The 15,986-nt window shown below is 42.6% G+C and overlaps 1 protein-coding gene across 6 annotated transcripts in view; it reads left to right on the forward strand.

Annotated features, from left to right (window-relative positions):
* The first annotated feature begins 6 nt into the window (after positions 1–6).
* TLE1 (transducin-like enhancer of split 1 (E(sp1) homolog, Drosophila)) overlaps positions 7–15,986 on the forward strand; it is an 87,639-nt gene continuing 71,659 nt past the window's right edge. For 5 of the 6 annotated variants that reach the window (XM_005868285.2, XM_014541254.1, XM_005868286.2 and 2 more), the window contains exons 1-4: positions 7–91; positions 889–989; positions 3,162–3,225; positions 3,338–3,382. In XM_005868285.2, coding sequence (XP_005868347.1) covers positions 68–91; positions 889–989; positions 3,162–3,225; positions 3,338–3,382 — 234 coding nt within the window. In that variant the 5' untranslated portion in view covers positions 7–67. Of the gene's footprint in view, positions 92–888; positions 990–3,161; positions 3,226–3,337; positions 3,383–15,986 lie in introns of those variants that run through there. The other variant, XM_014541256.1, reaches the window with a different exon arrangement.

Here is a 15,986-nt window from a genome sequence, read left to right on the forward strand (position 1 = left end):
ATTAAAGTTGGAAATTGAGCGGAGAATTGAGTTGCCCGGGAACAGAGCCGCGGCCACCGCCAGAGCGATGTTCCCGCAGAGCCGGCACCCGGTGAGGCGCGGCTGGATGGGGGAGTGGGGGGCGGGCAGGGCTGTGGGGGAGGAGGTGCTCTTCCTAGCCGGAGGGAGGTGGGTGACTGCTACATTTTGGCCACCCCCCACTCCACCCCCGGTCTCTGGAAGTGCAAGGCTGGGAGGTCCCGGCTGCTGGCCTCCAGGGGTGGGTTATGGGCTGAAACTCCCAATTTCCCCCAATTCCTGTGGGCCCACTCCTACTTGACGTCTAGACAGGGAGGGCGGGGGCGCCCGGAGAAGCTGGGGTTTGGCTCCACCGCCACATCCTCCCCCTTCCCCGGGGCGGTAGGGCGCCCCCCCTTTGTTTCTGGTCTCGCCTATTTGCATATCAATGAGGCCCCCCGTTCTGGCGCGCCTGGAGGTGGCCCAGGCGACTCTGGGAACTGGGAGCGATTGGGAGTTGTTTTTCTCCTCTAGTCCCCTGGGCCATTTTCGCCCCCGGGGGGAGGGGGCGGCGATCTCCACAATCTGGCCCGATTCTCAGAGGCGGCTGGGGAACCCCTTTCCTTCCAGCCGGGTGACCCGGCGCACTTACCACGACCCACCCTGGAGGCTGGAAGAGGCTCCGAGCCTCTCTAGAAGCTGGGGGTTGGAGGAGGGTTCATTTTCTCCCTCCCCAAAGTAAAGCGCAAACTCGAATTCAAGACTCCGTTTTCCACCACTTCTAACTTTATTTTTTTGTTTGTATCCCACCCACTTTTCTCTCCTCTGACTTACTCCTTTATCCATCTGCCCACATCTCCGACCCTCGGTCGCCCACGCTTGTCGCCCCAGACGCCGCACCAGGCTGCAGGCCAGCCCTTCAAGTTCACTATTCCAGAGTCCCTGGATCGCATTAAAGAGGAATTCCAGTTTCTGCAGGCGCAGTATCACAGGTGCGTGTCCGGCCTAGCCGGGCGAATAGTCGCCCGGACAGCCCGGTGCTCCTTGTCGCCCAGCTGGGTGGAGGTGGTGGCGACGGCTGTACTTAGTTCAGGCGTCCAGGCGGTGGCGTGTGGAGTCGCAGTAAAGATCTGTCATTCACGTTACCCTCTTTCCTGGCTCTTCCTGGGCAGCCCCTTCTCTTGTCTCCTCCTACTCCCATTGTTTCCCTTTTACCCGTTTGCTGCTGTTCCAGGGAGTCTATTTTCGTGTATTTAGGAGTTGCATGAGAACCATCAATATTTGCACTACATTTATTTATTTTGCAACAGACTGAGCTAAAACCTTGGTTCAGCCGATGGCCCAGCCCTGGGGTGCGGGTTCAGGGAGGCAAAGCCAGTGTTGAAATCACTTGTTTGCCATGCTAGAGAATTGGGTGGTCTGAGGCAAAGTCCATTATGCAAAGTTAGATGCTTTTTGCTGTGTCTAGTATTGGTGGTGATGAGGGGGTTGATGTGTGTAAGGGAAACTCACCAGCTTTGGTGTCATTCTAGGTTGGTTTGGGTAGGACAGGGGATTGGAGTTACATTTATATCCATCTCAGCTTTAGTCTCATTTAATGAGACCTACTTCAAAAGATTTATAAGTGAAAACTGTAAAGCAACCAATTCATGGTAGACTTTCAAAAAAAATGTTAAGTTTCTTCTTTTGTTTCTATGAAGTTTCAACTGATCAGAGCTAAGAAATAACTGCAATTGACAATTTTATTAATTATTTTAAAAAATACTTTTATTGATTTTAGAGAGGAAGGGAGAGGGAGAGAGAGATAGAAACCTCAATGATGAGACAGAATCATTGATCCGCTGCCTCCTGTACACCCCCTGCTGGGGATTGAGCCTACAACCCGGGCATGTGCCCTTGACTGGAATCGAACCCGGGACCCTTCAGTTTGCAGGTTGACGTTCTATCCACTGAGCCAAACCAGCTAGTGCTGTAATTGACTTTATTTTTGTCCTGGTTAAGAAAAAGCACACATATGTATTAGTGTGAATTGTCTTTCTTTTCTTTTTTTGTTGTCAATCCTCACCCAAAGATATTTTTTACCGTTGATTTTTAGACAGAGTGGAAGGGAAGGGAGAGAGAGAGAGAGAGAGAGAGAGAAACATCCATGTGAGAGACACATCGATTAGTTGCCTCCGCATGTGCCCCAGACCTGGGTGGGGATTGAGCCTGCAATCGAGGTATGTGCCCTTGACCTGAATCAAGAAGCCCCAGACTCTTCAGTCTTCGGGCCAATGCTCTAACCACTTAGTAAACCAGCTAGGGCTGAATTTTCTTATTTTGTCAGAGGCTTTCTGATCATTGACCTTTTGTCTACTTGAAGATGATAATCTCTAGAGCTTGAGGCATACCTGCCCACACCATGTTTACCAATCAGGGAGGGACTTCAACCCACTATTGCAGTATTTGCTTGACATATTTTGGCAGGGATTTAAAAACCAAAGTTTTTGAAAGGGACCAACAAATGTAGAAGTAACTTTACAACCTAGAGACTGAGTTGGCAAAGATAGTACAGCCTATGCCTGAGACTGAAGATTAAGCCACGGCCAGATTTTGGTGGAGTCCAGAGAAGCAAACCTTGATGCAGGGAAGTAGGAGTGAACAGATGACCACCACGAGAAAACAGTCTTATGGGTAGATCAGAGGTTTAGACAGATTTTTCCTTCTTGTCATCTGACCAGGTCAGATGCACCAAGAAGAAAAAGGATAGCTGAGTGGGTACCCTGTAATGCTCACTTAATTTCTTTTCTCTGTTAAACGAAGGGACAAAGTTTTGGGGTGTTTACCTAGTCAGTGGTCGGCAAACTGCAACTCGCGAGCCACATGCGGCTCTTTGGCCCCTTGACTGTGGCTCTTCCACAAAATACCGACTTCTGCACATGGGCCACGGAGTTTCAATCGCATTGTACATGCGCGCCCGCACGTGGTATTTTGTGGAAGAGCCACACTCAAGGGGCCAAAGAGCCGCATGTGGCTCGTGAGCCCCAGTTTGCCAACCACTGACCTAGATAGTTTATGGCTTTTCCCAATTGGTCTGTGTTTTTACTTGAAGTGCAAATATGTGAGGCAGATGTTAAAACAAGTGACATAATGTTTACATTAAGTTGCCTGTTTTGTTTTCGTAGCCTTAAATTGGAATGTGAGAAACTGGCAAGTGAAAAGACAGAAATGCAGAGGCACTATGTGATGGTAGGTATCCAAGATTAGACTCTTTCCTCTTCATGTAATATGAGCAAATATGTGTTTTTAGCATTATAAAATGTGAGTTAGTGAAATGCTTGATTCTTTTTTTTTTTTACAGTATTATGAAATGTCATATGGATTAAACATAGAAATGCATAAACAGGTAAGCTTTATTCAATCTCAAGCTAAAACAACAAATGAGTCATGGTTTTTTAATACTGGCTTTGTCCTCTGGGGTGTGGGGGGGGGGTTGTATGCCATTTTTCTGCCTTGGTTTCCCTTCCTGCAAACTGGTGGTGGTATTCTGCAGCAAGGGTTGCTTCTTGACAGTTACACAATTTTTAAATGACTGAGTGAGAGGTTCTTGGAAATGTAAACTAGCTTGTTTATATAGGCAGATGGGGATTGAGACTCTGAGTTTCCTTTTCTACCTGGATAGATATATTCTCCCTGAAAGATTTTGGCATTCTGTAGAGTTGCTGAAGTTGCTAATGTTTTTGTTCTGGTTTGGAAAGAAGTGTGGTACCTGTGAAAGACTCCCGTCTTTAAATAAGGTTAAACAAGGTATAAGACTAAGTATGGAATTTTCTTTATGCTTTGGGGCTGCATAAAGTGCTAATCAGAATTAGTGGCTTATTTGCATATATCTTTTTGGAAAAAATATTCTCAGTTGGTGCAGGTTTGGAGGTGAAAAAAAAAGCGTTCCTTTATAGCCACAGCATATGTTGGGAGTTGCTTCAGTCCTAGTGGTTTTAAAAGCATGAAAAGATTAGTGACTGGAAAGCTCTAGCTATGACTATGAGTTTGCAAGTTCCCATAAAATTCACACTTATGGCTACTATAATGGTGTATAAAAAGAGTATTGAGCTGGAACAAGGCACTAAGGACCTCATAAGAGAAGAAAAGCTAAATGATTGCTCAGCCCAAAGGACCCTCGATTGAGTAGTCATTGTCTGCCAAAGAAAGCATTAATGGCAGGGCGTAAGTATTCTGGAGATATGCTGACATTCACTTTTTCATCAAGACGCTGGTACAATAAGTCTTTTAGAAATCGATTGCCTCTTAAAAAATTATCATCAGATGAAGTTGCACAGTTGGACACATTTCAAAGTGCAACAATACAATTCTTACTTGATGTATATGTGCTATTTCATCTCAAACCCTTGTTTCATTAAATTAAAGAGCATGGCTGACCGGCTGGGGCACAGTGGAGAAATTGATTAGTTCAGGCTTCAGATCTTCCTTATATTCAAAGACTTTCATTAAGCAAGTGTGTTTCAGAGTTGAATTCTGCTTTTGTAACTCTGCACTCTTTGATTTTTAATTCATCATAGGTTTCATAATGTTAAGTTATCATCCTGTACATTAGATCTGTTCTCAGATATGTGTTTGGAAAGAGATAGTGACATTCAGGGCCTTTCATTAATAATACCATTGGGCCTTTCAAAGTGCTGATTTTATTCTGATTTACAGAATTGGTAGCTTAGTTTATGTTGGGTTTGTGCCTTTGTTTTTGTGTCTTTGTTTTTGTGTGTTTAAATGGCTAGTGCCTGATTGGAACACTTGTAACTTGTTGATAGTAATTGGACTAGAAGATCTGTGGTCATTTAAATAAATTATGCAAATAAACTTGGTCAAGAAGTTCTAACCTGTCATTGTTTAGAATATGTTAACCCTAAAGCCCCCTACTCCATCTTTTTTTTTTTTTCCTAACAAGTATTCTGGAAGATTAAGAGAACATCAAGTTTTTTTCTTAAACTCATAACTCAAAGGATTTAATAACCTCCCTGACTCTTTTACAAGGGAATGCCACCTTTGTGTGACATATGCTGGTGCTGGATTATTGGGGGAGCTAAGGTGTGTAATTCTTCTGGGTTCCTATAGGTTACATGGCAGTGACCTCTTCTTTGCATAGGAAAAAGGAGGAAGGGGGGAAGAGGGTCAGGAACATCCATGGTGTGAAAATAGTTTTCTAATAACCTGTACTCCATGAGGCATTTGTCCATCTATGAGCCAGTATGCATTAATAATATGCTGTATGTAATTGGCTCAGTAATTTGAAAAATGTGAAAAGCTCAGAGATGCCATATTCTTCATAGTAGGGAATTCAGCTCTCTGAAATTTAGTTTATATTGTAAATGCTGACAGACCCTTAACAAGAGTGGTATGCAAAGCAGTGCTATAATTCAGTTTAAAGTGGCCTTACATTTGAAAAACATCCTCCTGAATGTCACACATTAATAATAAGTTCTGAGGAGACATTCTATGCAGCTAGTAATCATAATTCTTATTAAAACTGGTGACGTCTGGCCCCCAGGGTGTAGCCAGGCTCAAATTGATGCTTTTTGCCGCCTGATCACCAGCATGGCCTAAGTGCTCATTATATTGTAGAGAGGGCCTTTGGAGCTCTCATTAGATTTGACAGGAATTCTCTCTAGGGGGAAACTGGGCATTAGCGAGACTCCTGACAGGCTGAAATTAGTCCTGCTTTATGGCTTATAACCAAATGCTAGCAAGGCATCATCTGGGGACACAAAAAATTGTCATTTCTGACAACATCTTTGTTACTGAAAAAAATGCAGTGATGGGGAAACTTTCCGTGGAGAGAGCTTTAATGTTAAGATTTATCTCCAGTGTGACTGCGGCTCTCCCTTCCCACCTTTCAGCGGGTTTGTTGAAGGAGTGAGTTTTAGAGATTTCAGTGTCAAGTCTCACCAGACTTTTCCGTCTGGGAAAAAAAAAGTGGAAGTGCGTCCAAATCAAGAGTGGTATAATTGTGGTTTCCTTACTTGGTTTGGTGCCCACAGTCCATGTTTATGTTGTGTCAACACTTCCTGATAAGCCTTCCCCTTACTTTCTCTGCTCCCATTTGTGGCTGGTTACTGAGAAGTCAACGGCTTAGTGGTGGTAATGGATACTTAAATCTTTTATCATTGCATTAGACAAATGTTTTTTCTTTTGAGTCTTTTACTGGTATAGATCTCTGCCTGTCCATTTCTCTCTAGGTAGATTTTAAACTCTAGCTAACTCTATACAAGGAAGGTGGAGACTTCTCATGAAAAATTAAGGCAATTCTGATACCACCAAAGTGTTAGGGTACAATAAAAACCAGCAGGTTACTATGAGTCTAGTCTAGCTGCTTTGAGGTTTCTGCCTAGTGTGTTTAGCTGTGTAAGTTTTTTTTTTTAATATATATTTTTATTGATTTCAGCGAGGAAGGGAGAGAGAGATAGAAACATCAATGATGAGGGAATCACTGATTGGCTGCTTCCTGCATGCTCCCCACTGGGAATCCAGCCAGCAACCCAGGCATGTGCCCCTGACCGGGAATCGAACTGTGACCTCCTGGTTCATATAGGTCAGTGCTCAACCACTGAGCAACACTGGCCCAGCTAGCCATGTGAATTTTAAAGGCTTTTTTCTCTGTCATGTGGCCTGGTATTACCTCATTTGATATTTTGGGAACAGTGTGTTCTGTAAATTGATATGTAAGCCTTATTTGTTCCATTTGTGTATCTTTTCAGCAGGCTGGTGAAGCCATGCCATGAGTTTTCATTAGTGGCTGGAATTTATACAGCACTTCCCCGTTGTCAAAAGTGATTTGCTTCATGCTGTGAGGTAGATGGGGGGTAGGTGTTTTGCTCTACCTGCAGCTGTGAGCACGTGTTCAGAGTCTGGGCATTGTCAGGGCTGAGCACCTGTTGATGCTTCAGTTTGGGTCACCTGGTCCTCAATTCAGTGTTTCTTCCCTGAGGATCAGGCCAGTGGGGGAAACACCCTTGGGCCTCTGTGTAGTGACTCAGGTCTGCCTAGCTGCTTGTCTCTCCTATTCTCACTCTTGATCTGTGCTGACCAACTTCACGATTTACAAGACACTTTGGGCCTGGGCGCTTTTCCTAAAAGTTATGAAAATTAGCAATACTGATTGCACTTGTAACCAACCTAGCAACACTGTCTGCAGGTTAAAATAACTTCTAAGAATCAAAGAAAATTTGAAACATGGCCAGGACTCCTGGTTGAGGCCCAGTGGTGCAGTGAGCTTGGTCAGTCACTGTCTCACTGCCTGTATTCTTCTGGAGAGCAGGCAGAGTCAGCACGGGGGGGCTCTCCAGGGTGGCGAAGAACATAAATGAAAGGACTAGCTCTGGAAGTAAAGATGTATTCTACAGTCCTGGTAATGGGGTGGGGAAGGAGAGGAGCAAAAGGGAAAACCAGATGAGAGCTTAACATTTCCAAGCTCCATGCGTTATTTCAGCAAGCACAATTTCTCAGACCATGCCAATATTAGATTAGACCTGCTTCCACAGTTTTGATGTGTGCTTTTAAAGTCTCTCTTAAAAAATAAGTTGTTCTTTAGTAGTTTTTAAAAAAGTATTTAGGTGGAACTGTTGTGGATTTACCTGTTGGTTGATTCCATAGAGGTGACTGTCTTGCTATTTGTCTGCAAATTTTACCTTTCTCCCTATTTTTAACCAATTGCGTTCTCTGTCTACACTTTCTCACTTTGAGATTTTTTATTCTAAGTCAGTGTCTCCGAATGGGAAATGACTAGCTAGAGTGCAGACACTCAGCGTTAACTCCACCAGGTGTTAATCTTGTAATACAAAGAGGGTAGCTGTCATCAGTATTGGAGTAGTCCCCAACTTTATTTTCATTAGACAGGCCTGTCCATTACAAGCATAAGTTAAAAGAGATAAAGCTCCCTGTGTTTCGAGAGCCAGATTCTGAGGTGCAAGATTAGCCTTTGTTTTTTTGTTGTTTCTTTTTATCGGCATGCAGGGCTGGGTCCTTACTATGAAACCTGCACTTACCCAAACCCTTCAACAGCTGGGCTTGTTGCTGGTTTCTGTCCAGGGTTGACTGACTAGGGCACTGATGGCGAACCAATGACACGCGTGTCAGAGGTGACACGCGAACTCATTTTTTTGGTTGATTTTTCTTTGTTAAATAGCATTTAAATATATAAAATAAATATAAAAAATATAAGTCTTTGTTTTACTATGGTTGCAAATATCAAAAAATTTCTATATGTGACACGGCACCAGAGTTAAGTTAGGGTTTTTCAAAATGCTGACATGCCGAGCTCAAAAGGTTCGCCATCACTGGCCTAGAGGCTGCCCATTACTCCTTATGATAGGGGAACACTTCAGAGGAAGAACCAGGGGGGTTTGTGACACACAATCACTTATATGATTAAATATATATTTGTGGAGCATCTACTACATGCTAAGATACAACAAGGAGCAAAAGTGCTTCATCTCATAGAGCTTAGCTTCTGAGTAAGGGAAATAGGGCATTGAAAACATACATAGGTACTAGGTGCCAGTAAGTACCAAGAATGAAAATACAACATAGTCCAAGTGGGAGAGTGGCTGCCAGGGTGTTCTCTGAGACAGGGTCAATGGGGAAAGATTTGGAGGCAGATTCACAGGGAGTGAGCACCTTCAGACAGCAGGAGCAGAAAGCACATAGTCCCTGAGGGGGGTGTTTTCTTAGAGATTCAAAGAACAGCAAGGAGGCCAGGGTAGCTGGAGCTGAGAGAACAAGGGAGGATGTACAGAGGATAAATCAGACTGTGGGAGATCCAAGCAGACAGTCAGCTTCAGAAAACATTGTAATAAGGCCTTTAGGAGCACGCTTCTGATACAGATCCTTCTGATATAGCCCCAAGAATCCTAGCAACATGTCAGCATCCTTGCACTCCACCTTCGCCAGGCCTTTGTCTCTCCCTCCAACTGTGCCAGTGTCTCCCAATTAGCCCTTCTGAGTTCATTCATCACCCATGCAACCACATCCCAGGTGCCTAACACATCTCCAGTGGTTCCCAGAAGATTGCATGGGAAAATGGAACCCCACACCTACAGGCCCATCCCAATAGGCAGCCGTCCCATGCGCTGAGCCTGCTCTGCTCCAATCCTGAGCATGCTAAGCTCTAAAGACGCTAGTATTTGCAATTCCCAACCAGGCTATGCCCTCTCAAGCCTTTGGACACACAGTTGTCTGTGCTGTGATGCCCTCTCTACATCCACCCTGAGCCCTGCTCATAGCTGTCTGCCAAATTCCCACTAATTCTTCAAGGCCCACTGACATACAACTCCTCTGGGAAGCCTTTATCAATCACTTCTGAAAAATTAGTCCCTCTTACCACAGCACTTACCCACTCACCTGCCTCTATTCTATTCTCTTCATCTAACCTTTATAGGTGGCCAAGTATGTGCCCAAGTCCTGAGACTGAAGTATGAAGATGGATAAAATGCAATCGTGTTCTGGAAGGATTTATAGTCAGAGACAGATCAAACTAATTGATATTACATTGTTACTGTATGAAATGCTGCAACGTGCAATGCTTCTGGGAAGATTAACTCTGTTTTTCTTTTCTGTTAGGAAGGAGTCGGCTGTCAGGAAAGCAGCAGAGGAGGGACACCATGTGAGTTGGGTCCTGAAGGCTGAACGGAGCAAAAGGGAAAACCAGATGAGAGCTTAACATTTCCAAGCTCCATGCGTTATTTCAGCAAGCACAATTTCTCAGACCATGCCAATATTAGATTAGACCTGCTTCCACAGTTTTGATGTGTGCTTTTAAAGTCTCTCTTAAAAAATAAGTTGTTCTTTAGTAGTTTTTAAAAAAGTATTTAGGTGGAACTGTTGTGGATTTACCTGTTGGTTGATTCCATAGAGGTGACTGTCTTGCTATTTGTCTGCAAATTTTACCTTTCTCCCTATTTTTAACCAATTGCGTTCTCTGTCTACACTTTCTCACTTTGAGATTTTTTATTCTAAGTCAGTGTCTCCGAATGGGAAATGACTAGCTAGAGTGCAGACACTCAGCGTTAACTCCACCAGGTGTTAATCTTGTAATACAAAGAGGGTAGCTGTCATCAGTATTGGAGTAGTCCCCAACTTTATTTTCATTAGACAGGCCTGTCCATTACAAGCATAAGTTAAAAGAGATAAAGCTCCCTGTGTTTCGAGAGCCAGATTCTGAGGTGCAAGATTAGCCTTTGTTTTTTTGTTGTTTCTTTTTATCGGCATGCAGGGCTGGGTCCTTACTATGAAACCTGCACTTACCCAAACCCTTCAACAGCTGGGCTTGTTGCTGGTTTCTGTCCAGGGTTGACTGACTAGGGCACTGATGGCGAACCAATGACACGCGTGTCAGAGGTGACACGCGAACTCATTTTTTTGGTTGATTTTTCTTTGTTAAATAGCATTTAAATATATAAAATAAATATAAAAAATATAAATCTTTGTTTTACTATGGTTGCAAATATCAAAAAATTTCTATATGTGACACGGCACCCGAGTTAAATTAGGGTTTTTCAAAATGCTGACACACTGAGCTCAAAAGGTTCACCATCACTGGACTAGGGTGAGGGGAAGTGAGGCTCTTGCCTTGGGAGAAGTTAAGGGAGGTATCAAAAAACTTGGTACTCAGGATAAACGAGGTTGTTTTTAAAATTCAAAATAGATATAAAAAAACTCCAATAGGAACAAAATATATAAAGGCAGCACCAGCCAGGGTTGGGAATAGGGATGAGAGGAGGGAAGTGAGTCAGAGACAGCAGAAAAAAGGTGGAATGGATGGCCCATTGGGAGCTCTTGTGATCTGTAGGATCTGCCTTGGTGTAAATACTTCGGTGAGGTCCCTCAATTCGGGACTTCGATTAGTGACTGGGCAAGTCATTAACAAGTTGCCTGGGCCTCAGTTTTCCTCTCTGAAAAATGAGGGTTTAGATTAGGCAGGTTCTAAGATTTGGTTCATCTCTCCGTAGGGGAGTCACCCCGCACCCCTACTGAAACCTGGCACCTCACCTCCCTTGTGTCAATTGAGGAGAGTTTTTGGCCAAAGGGTTTAAGATGTTCCTCCAAACAGTGTTTATTAAGAAACACAGAGGGAAAAAAAATCTGTTCCCTTAGCAAATATTTAAATAAATCATCTTGTGTGGTGGTTATGCTAAATATATATTCAGTTACTCAGTTATCTCATCCCCTCCAGTCCCTATTGCTTCAGATTATTTTAAAATTGAAATTCTCAGAACTATAAGATGTCCTGAGTGTCAAACCCCTTTTAATGTGGAATGTGTTGGATATATGGTTTTTAATTAAATTTTAGATAGCTGTTTTGGTCTGTCCACTTATATGACAAGATTGGACATTTATACCTTCAAAATAGTCCTCACTAATAGGGTTGGTGAGTTCCACAGTAAGAAATGTGCCATAAGATTGTTCTGTGTGTGTATGTGGCTTGGTGTTTTACGTAAGTAGAGAGAGAGAAGGTGTAGGCACTTATATGTGGGAGAAATTTTCTAATTTTCTGAGGGATGGTTTGATCTAAAAAGTGAAGATGATTTACACTGACATTTTAAAATAAATTAAGATATTCATGTATTGCCATTCACTCATTTAAAGAAAAAAATGGTATCTAAAATTGTTTGCAAAACTGATGATTATAGAATGGCTCAATTGATAGACTATCCAGTTACCATAACTTTTTTTATGAAACTCCAAGAAATGTTGACACAAATAACTCGCTTATCAAATAACTTGTGATTTTGCACAAAATCCTTATTTCATTATTTTATAATTCAGACTAGAGCCAGTACATGAAATTCATGAATGGGGGTGGGGGTGTCCCTCAGCCCAGCCTGCACCCTCTCCAATCTGGGACTCCGGGATCGGGCCTAAACGGGCAGTTGGACATCCCTCTCACAATCCAGGACCCCTGGCTCCTAACCGCTCGCCTGCCTGCCTGCCTGATTGCCCCTAACCGCTTCTGCCTGCCAGCCTGATCACTCCCTAACCATTCCCCTGCCAGCCTGATCAACACCTAACTGCTCCCCTGCCGGCCCGATTGCCCCTAACTGCCCTCCCCTGCTGGCCTCGTCAACCCTAACTGCCCTCCCTTGCCAGCCTGGTTGCCCCCAACTGCCCTCCCCTGCAGGCCTGGTCGCTCCCAACTGCCCTCCCCTGCCAGCCATCTGTGGCAGCCATCTTGTGCCCACATGGGGGTGGCCATCTTTGTGTGTTGGAGTGATGGTCAATTTGCATATTAACTCTTTATTATATAGGATTTTTAATTATTTTTAAGTTTGATTCATTTGCCTGCCTTAAAACAACATCAAGTCATAATTGTGAGCACATTGTTTATGCCATTTCTCCACATGTTCTCATATTAGGTATAAAAAGTAATGTTTTAATTTTTTTTTTTTTTTTTAGTTTTTCTTGTAGTAGTATTTCCTTCTTAGTCATTCTTTGACCACAAAATATGTTAGCTGAAAAAGAGTAAGATAAAGTTCATTTTGAATAGAAGGAAAAAACAATGAGAATTCTATCCATCAGATACATTTTTTTAAAATCTGCCACATAGAGAAAAACTGCTATTAAGTGCGGTGGGTGTATATCACTGTGCCCACTGAAGGGGGTAGAGTTGTGTACATAATTATTTTCAATGTGTTAGTAGATATTCACTTGATGAAGTGGAATTAGTTGTTTCTGGCAATGTAGGAGGTGTATTTGAACTTGTGTGTCCAAATCATGCAATTTGTTAAACTGCTGAAATACATGCAGAACTAGGCTGGGTTTGATACTAGTACCATTACTGATCTAACCAGATTATTTGTCTGGTATTTTGTGTAACCTGTCAGTAAAATGTTTGAAAACATATTACCAGACTGTTTACTTGTAAATTTATAAGCTATGTAAATATATTCTCATATTAATATATTGTATATTTTTATTATACATAAATGGAAAATTTCAAAGGAGGGGTTGAAATAAAAGTCCTTCTATTCTCAGTATACCACAGTGGCTTGTTCTGTGTGGCCCAAGGGCATGCTGACTCTACAGACCACTGGCCCTACATTTCAAACATTCTTGGAACTCTAGCCCTGGGAAGGGGGTATTTTTAAGATAATGAATGCAAAACACCTTTAGGGGCTTGCTTGTTTGTTTGTTTGTTTGTTTTTACTTACTCAGTTATGTCTGTTCTTTCTTTTTTTTAAAAAAAATATATTTTATTGATTTTTTTACAGAGAGGAAGGGAGAGGGATAGAGAGTTAGAAACATCGATGAGAGAGAAACATCAATCAGCTGCCTCCTGCACACCTCCCACTGGGGATGTGCCCGCAACCAAGGTACATGCCCTTGACCGGAATCGAACCTGGGACCCTTCAGTCCGCAGGCCAACGTTCTATCCACTGAGCCAAACCGGTTAGGGCTGTCTGTTCTTTCTAATTTTGACTTCCTACTCCAATAATTGCCTCTGCCTGTCACTCACAATCTTTGTGTCTGCTCCTGGTTAGTGTCCCTGGCCATCTTAACTTGGCCACCTCCTTTCCTTTCTCCAGGTCCTTTAATCCAGCCCAATGGGTCTCTTCTTCATGCCTAAAATGTGTTTTGTGTTTTTCTTTTTTCTGTATAAAAAGTCCAGGCCTTTTTGTCAAACTTCACATGGCCTTCCTCGATACCCTTCAAGGTCCAGTTCCAGTAACAACACTGCCTGTTTATGTCAAGGCTTCCACGACTGCTCCAACAGGAGCTGTCTCACCACTGTTTTTCCTCTGATATCTGTAATAATGTTTTTTTCATGTGCCTCTTGTTACTCTAGCTAGCTTGCAGTCTGCTTGAAGCTTGAGTTTAAGACTTACATCTATCTACCCTCCCCAATGAGTCCGGCAGCGTAGGCACTTGTTTAGTAGCATTTAAAATGCTTCTTATGTAGAGTGGTAGTTGGATCCTGAATCTATACAAGAATGAGTTGAAAGCTGTCTGTACAAAAAATTGTACACAATAGCTTTGCCCAGCAATTTTGGCTCTTTGTGGACATATCAGGATTCTTCAGCAAGTCGACGGAACCCAGATTAAAAACTTGAATTGAGAGTATGGGTCCTTATGCTAAAATGCCAAATAGAATAAACTCTATTTGACTTCACTAGATGTTTTATAGGACTTTAATTCTAATAATCTCATCTAACCATGTTTGCTCAAGTTGTTTTCCTTTTGGAAAAGTGATACATAGTCAGAATATCCACTGAGGCTTCTTAATGGGGAGTTTAATTATAGTAATAGATTTGGGTTTGTACTAAAAAAAAAAAAAAAAAAAAGAGGAAACAGAAGTAGCATGTTGCTAAGGTCTGGGCTTCCATATGAATTGAGTGTGTGTGTCAGTTACTATCCCTGGAACCACTGCTTATCTCCTAAGGTCGACCACAGGCCTGATAGAGTAGTGTGGATAAATCGAATTATAAGTTTTGTTCAAGGCATTAAACTTGACTTGGATAAATCGAATTATAAGTTTTGTTCAAGGCATTAAACTTGACTTAGTTGCCAGGTTTCTCAATAGTAATGATTATACTCATTAATTATTTACTTACAGTCTTTGCCCTCCAAACATTTTCTTAAGAATTTCAAATATACAGAAAGAGGAAAGACACATACAGTGAACACTTACATGTACCCACCTATATGATACCGAGTCGATAAGTAAACATTTTGTAATATCTGCTTGTCAAATATCTTACCTAGAGCTTTTGCACCACCACCCCCAACCCTCCCCTATATGGATAAATGAGTAATTCTGGAAAACTTTAAAATGGTTTGTTAGAAGGCTGAGCCTTCCTCTAGCTATCAACTCTGTTTTAAATTGATAATGTGGAGGAGGAATTTTCTCTAAGTACATTTTAAGAATTCCATGTTAATAGTTGTTTATAATATTTTACAACATTTTCCTCCTGGACTTGTCCTTTGTGTTTTTGGCATGGTTGTATTCGGTGATCCACAATTATATACGGTGTTACAGTACTTTCTTTTTCAGCTCCCGCCTGAAAGTGAGATTTGTACTTAAGACAGGAAAGCCAATTTCCCTCCCCAAGCCTTCCTGCCTTTTGGCCCTGTGTAATGCACCTTTGAGATGCAATCATTATATTTGCTGGGGGAAATAGCTTTAGTGTTGATGGGTAGGAAAACTGGGAAATAATTGTGCAAAAGGACTCTGACCTTGGACTGTGTGGCTGGAAACTGTCTTAATGAAGAAGTTAAGTTGGCCTCAGAGGCCATGGGTGGTAGAGGGGTGTGAAATACCAGAAAACAAAACCTCTTTGAGTACCCCTGTATGTGGAGGAGGCTCTCCAAGGCAGGGGGCCTCCTGGAGTGCAGCCTCAGTCCCCTCTTGATGCCTTGAGCAAACAGCCAGTCAGAGCCTCTTACAAGTAAGGTGACCAGCCAGTGTATTGACACGCACAGACACAATAGAAAACTGCATTAGGAGGCGAGCCTTTGGGATTTGCAGTAAATATATTACAGAACACAAGTGACTTGCCAATACTGCTTGTTTAGCAGTTTGCAAGGGCAATGACAGTATGGATTTTTGAATTAGAAGGGAAGGGCTGTTCTTTCTCTGTGCGGGAACATCTACTTGATGGCTGGGGAGAAAATTGATTTTAGAGAACAAAATGCAGCCGCCTTTATATATGTCATTTGAAAGGCTTCTATGGATTAGTGAGTGAAAATAAAAAGGTTGCTTTAGGTTTAGGAAAGGGGGTCTTAACACTGATCTGCATCTAGGTCTGGTATGGAGAGAATAAAGAATGGATGGGCCACCGGGATGGAGGAAGGGCAGCCGGTCCTATGCAGCCTGCAGCTACAGGTACCCATTTGGGCCTCAAGCATTGTCTTTTTCAGCTTTGGCTTTCAAAAGTCAGCTTTGTGGGTTTATGATTGACGAGTAAGCTTATTTGGGGCATTAGAGTGAGTAGTCATAGTCCCCATCC

Source organism: Myotis brandtii, unplaced genomic scaffold (assembly GCF_000412655.1).
Source record: "Myotis brandtii unplaced genomic scaffold, ASM41265v1 scaffold266, whole genome shotgun sequence".
NCBI classification, from domain to species: Eukaryota; Metazoa; Chordata; class Mammalia; order Chiroptera; family Vespertilionidae; genus Myotis; species Myotis brandtii.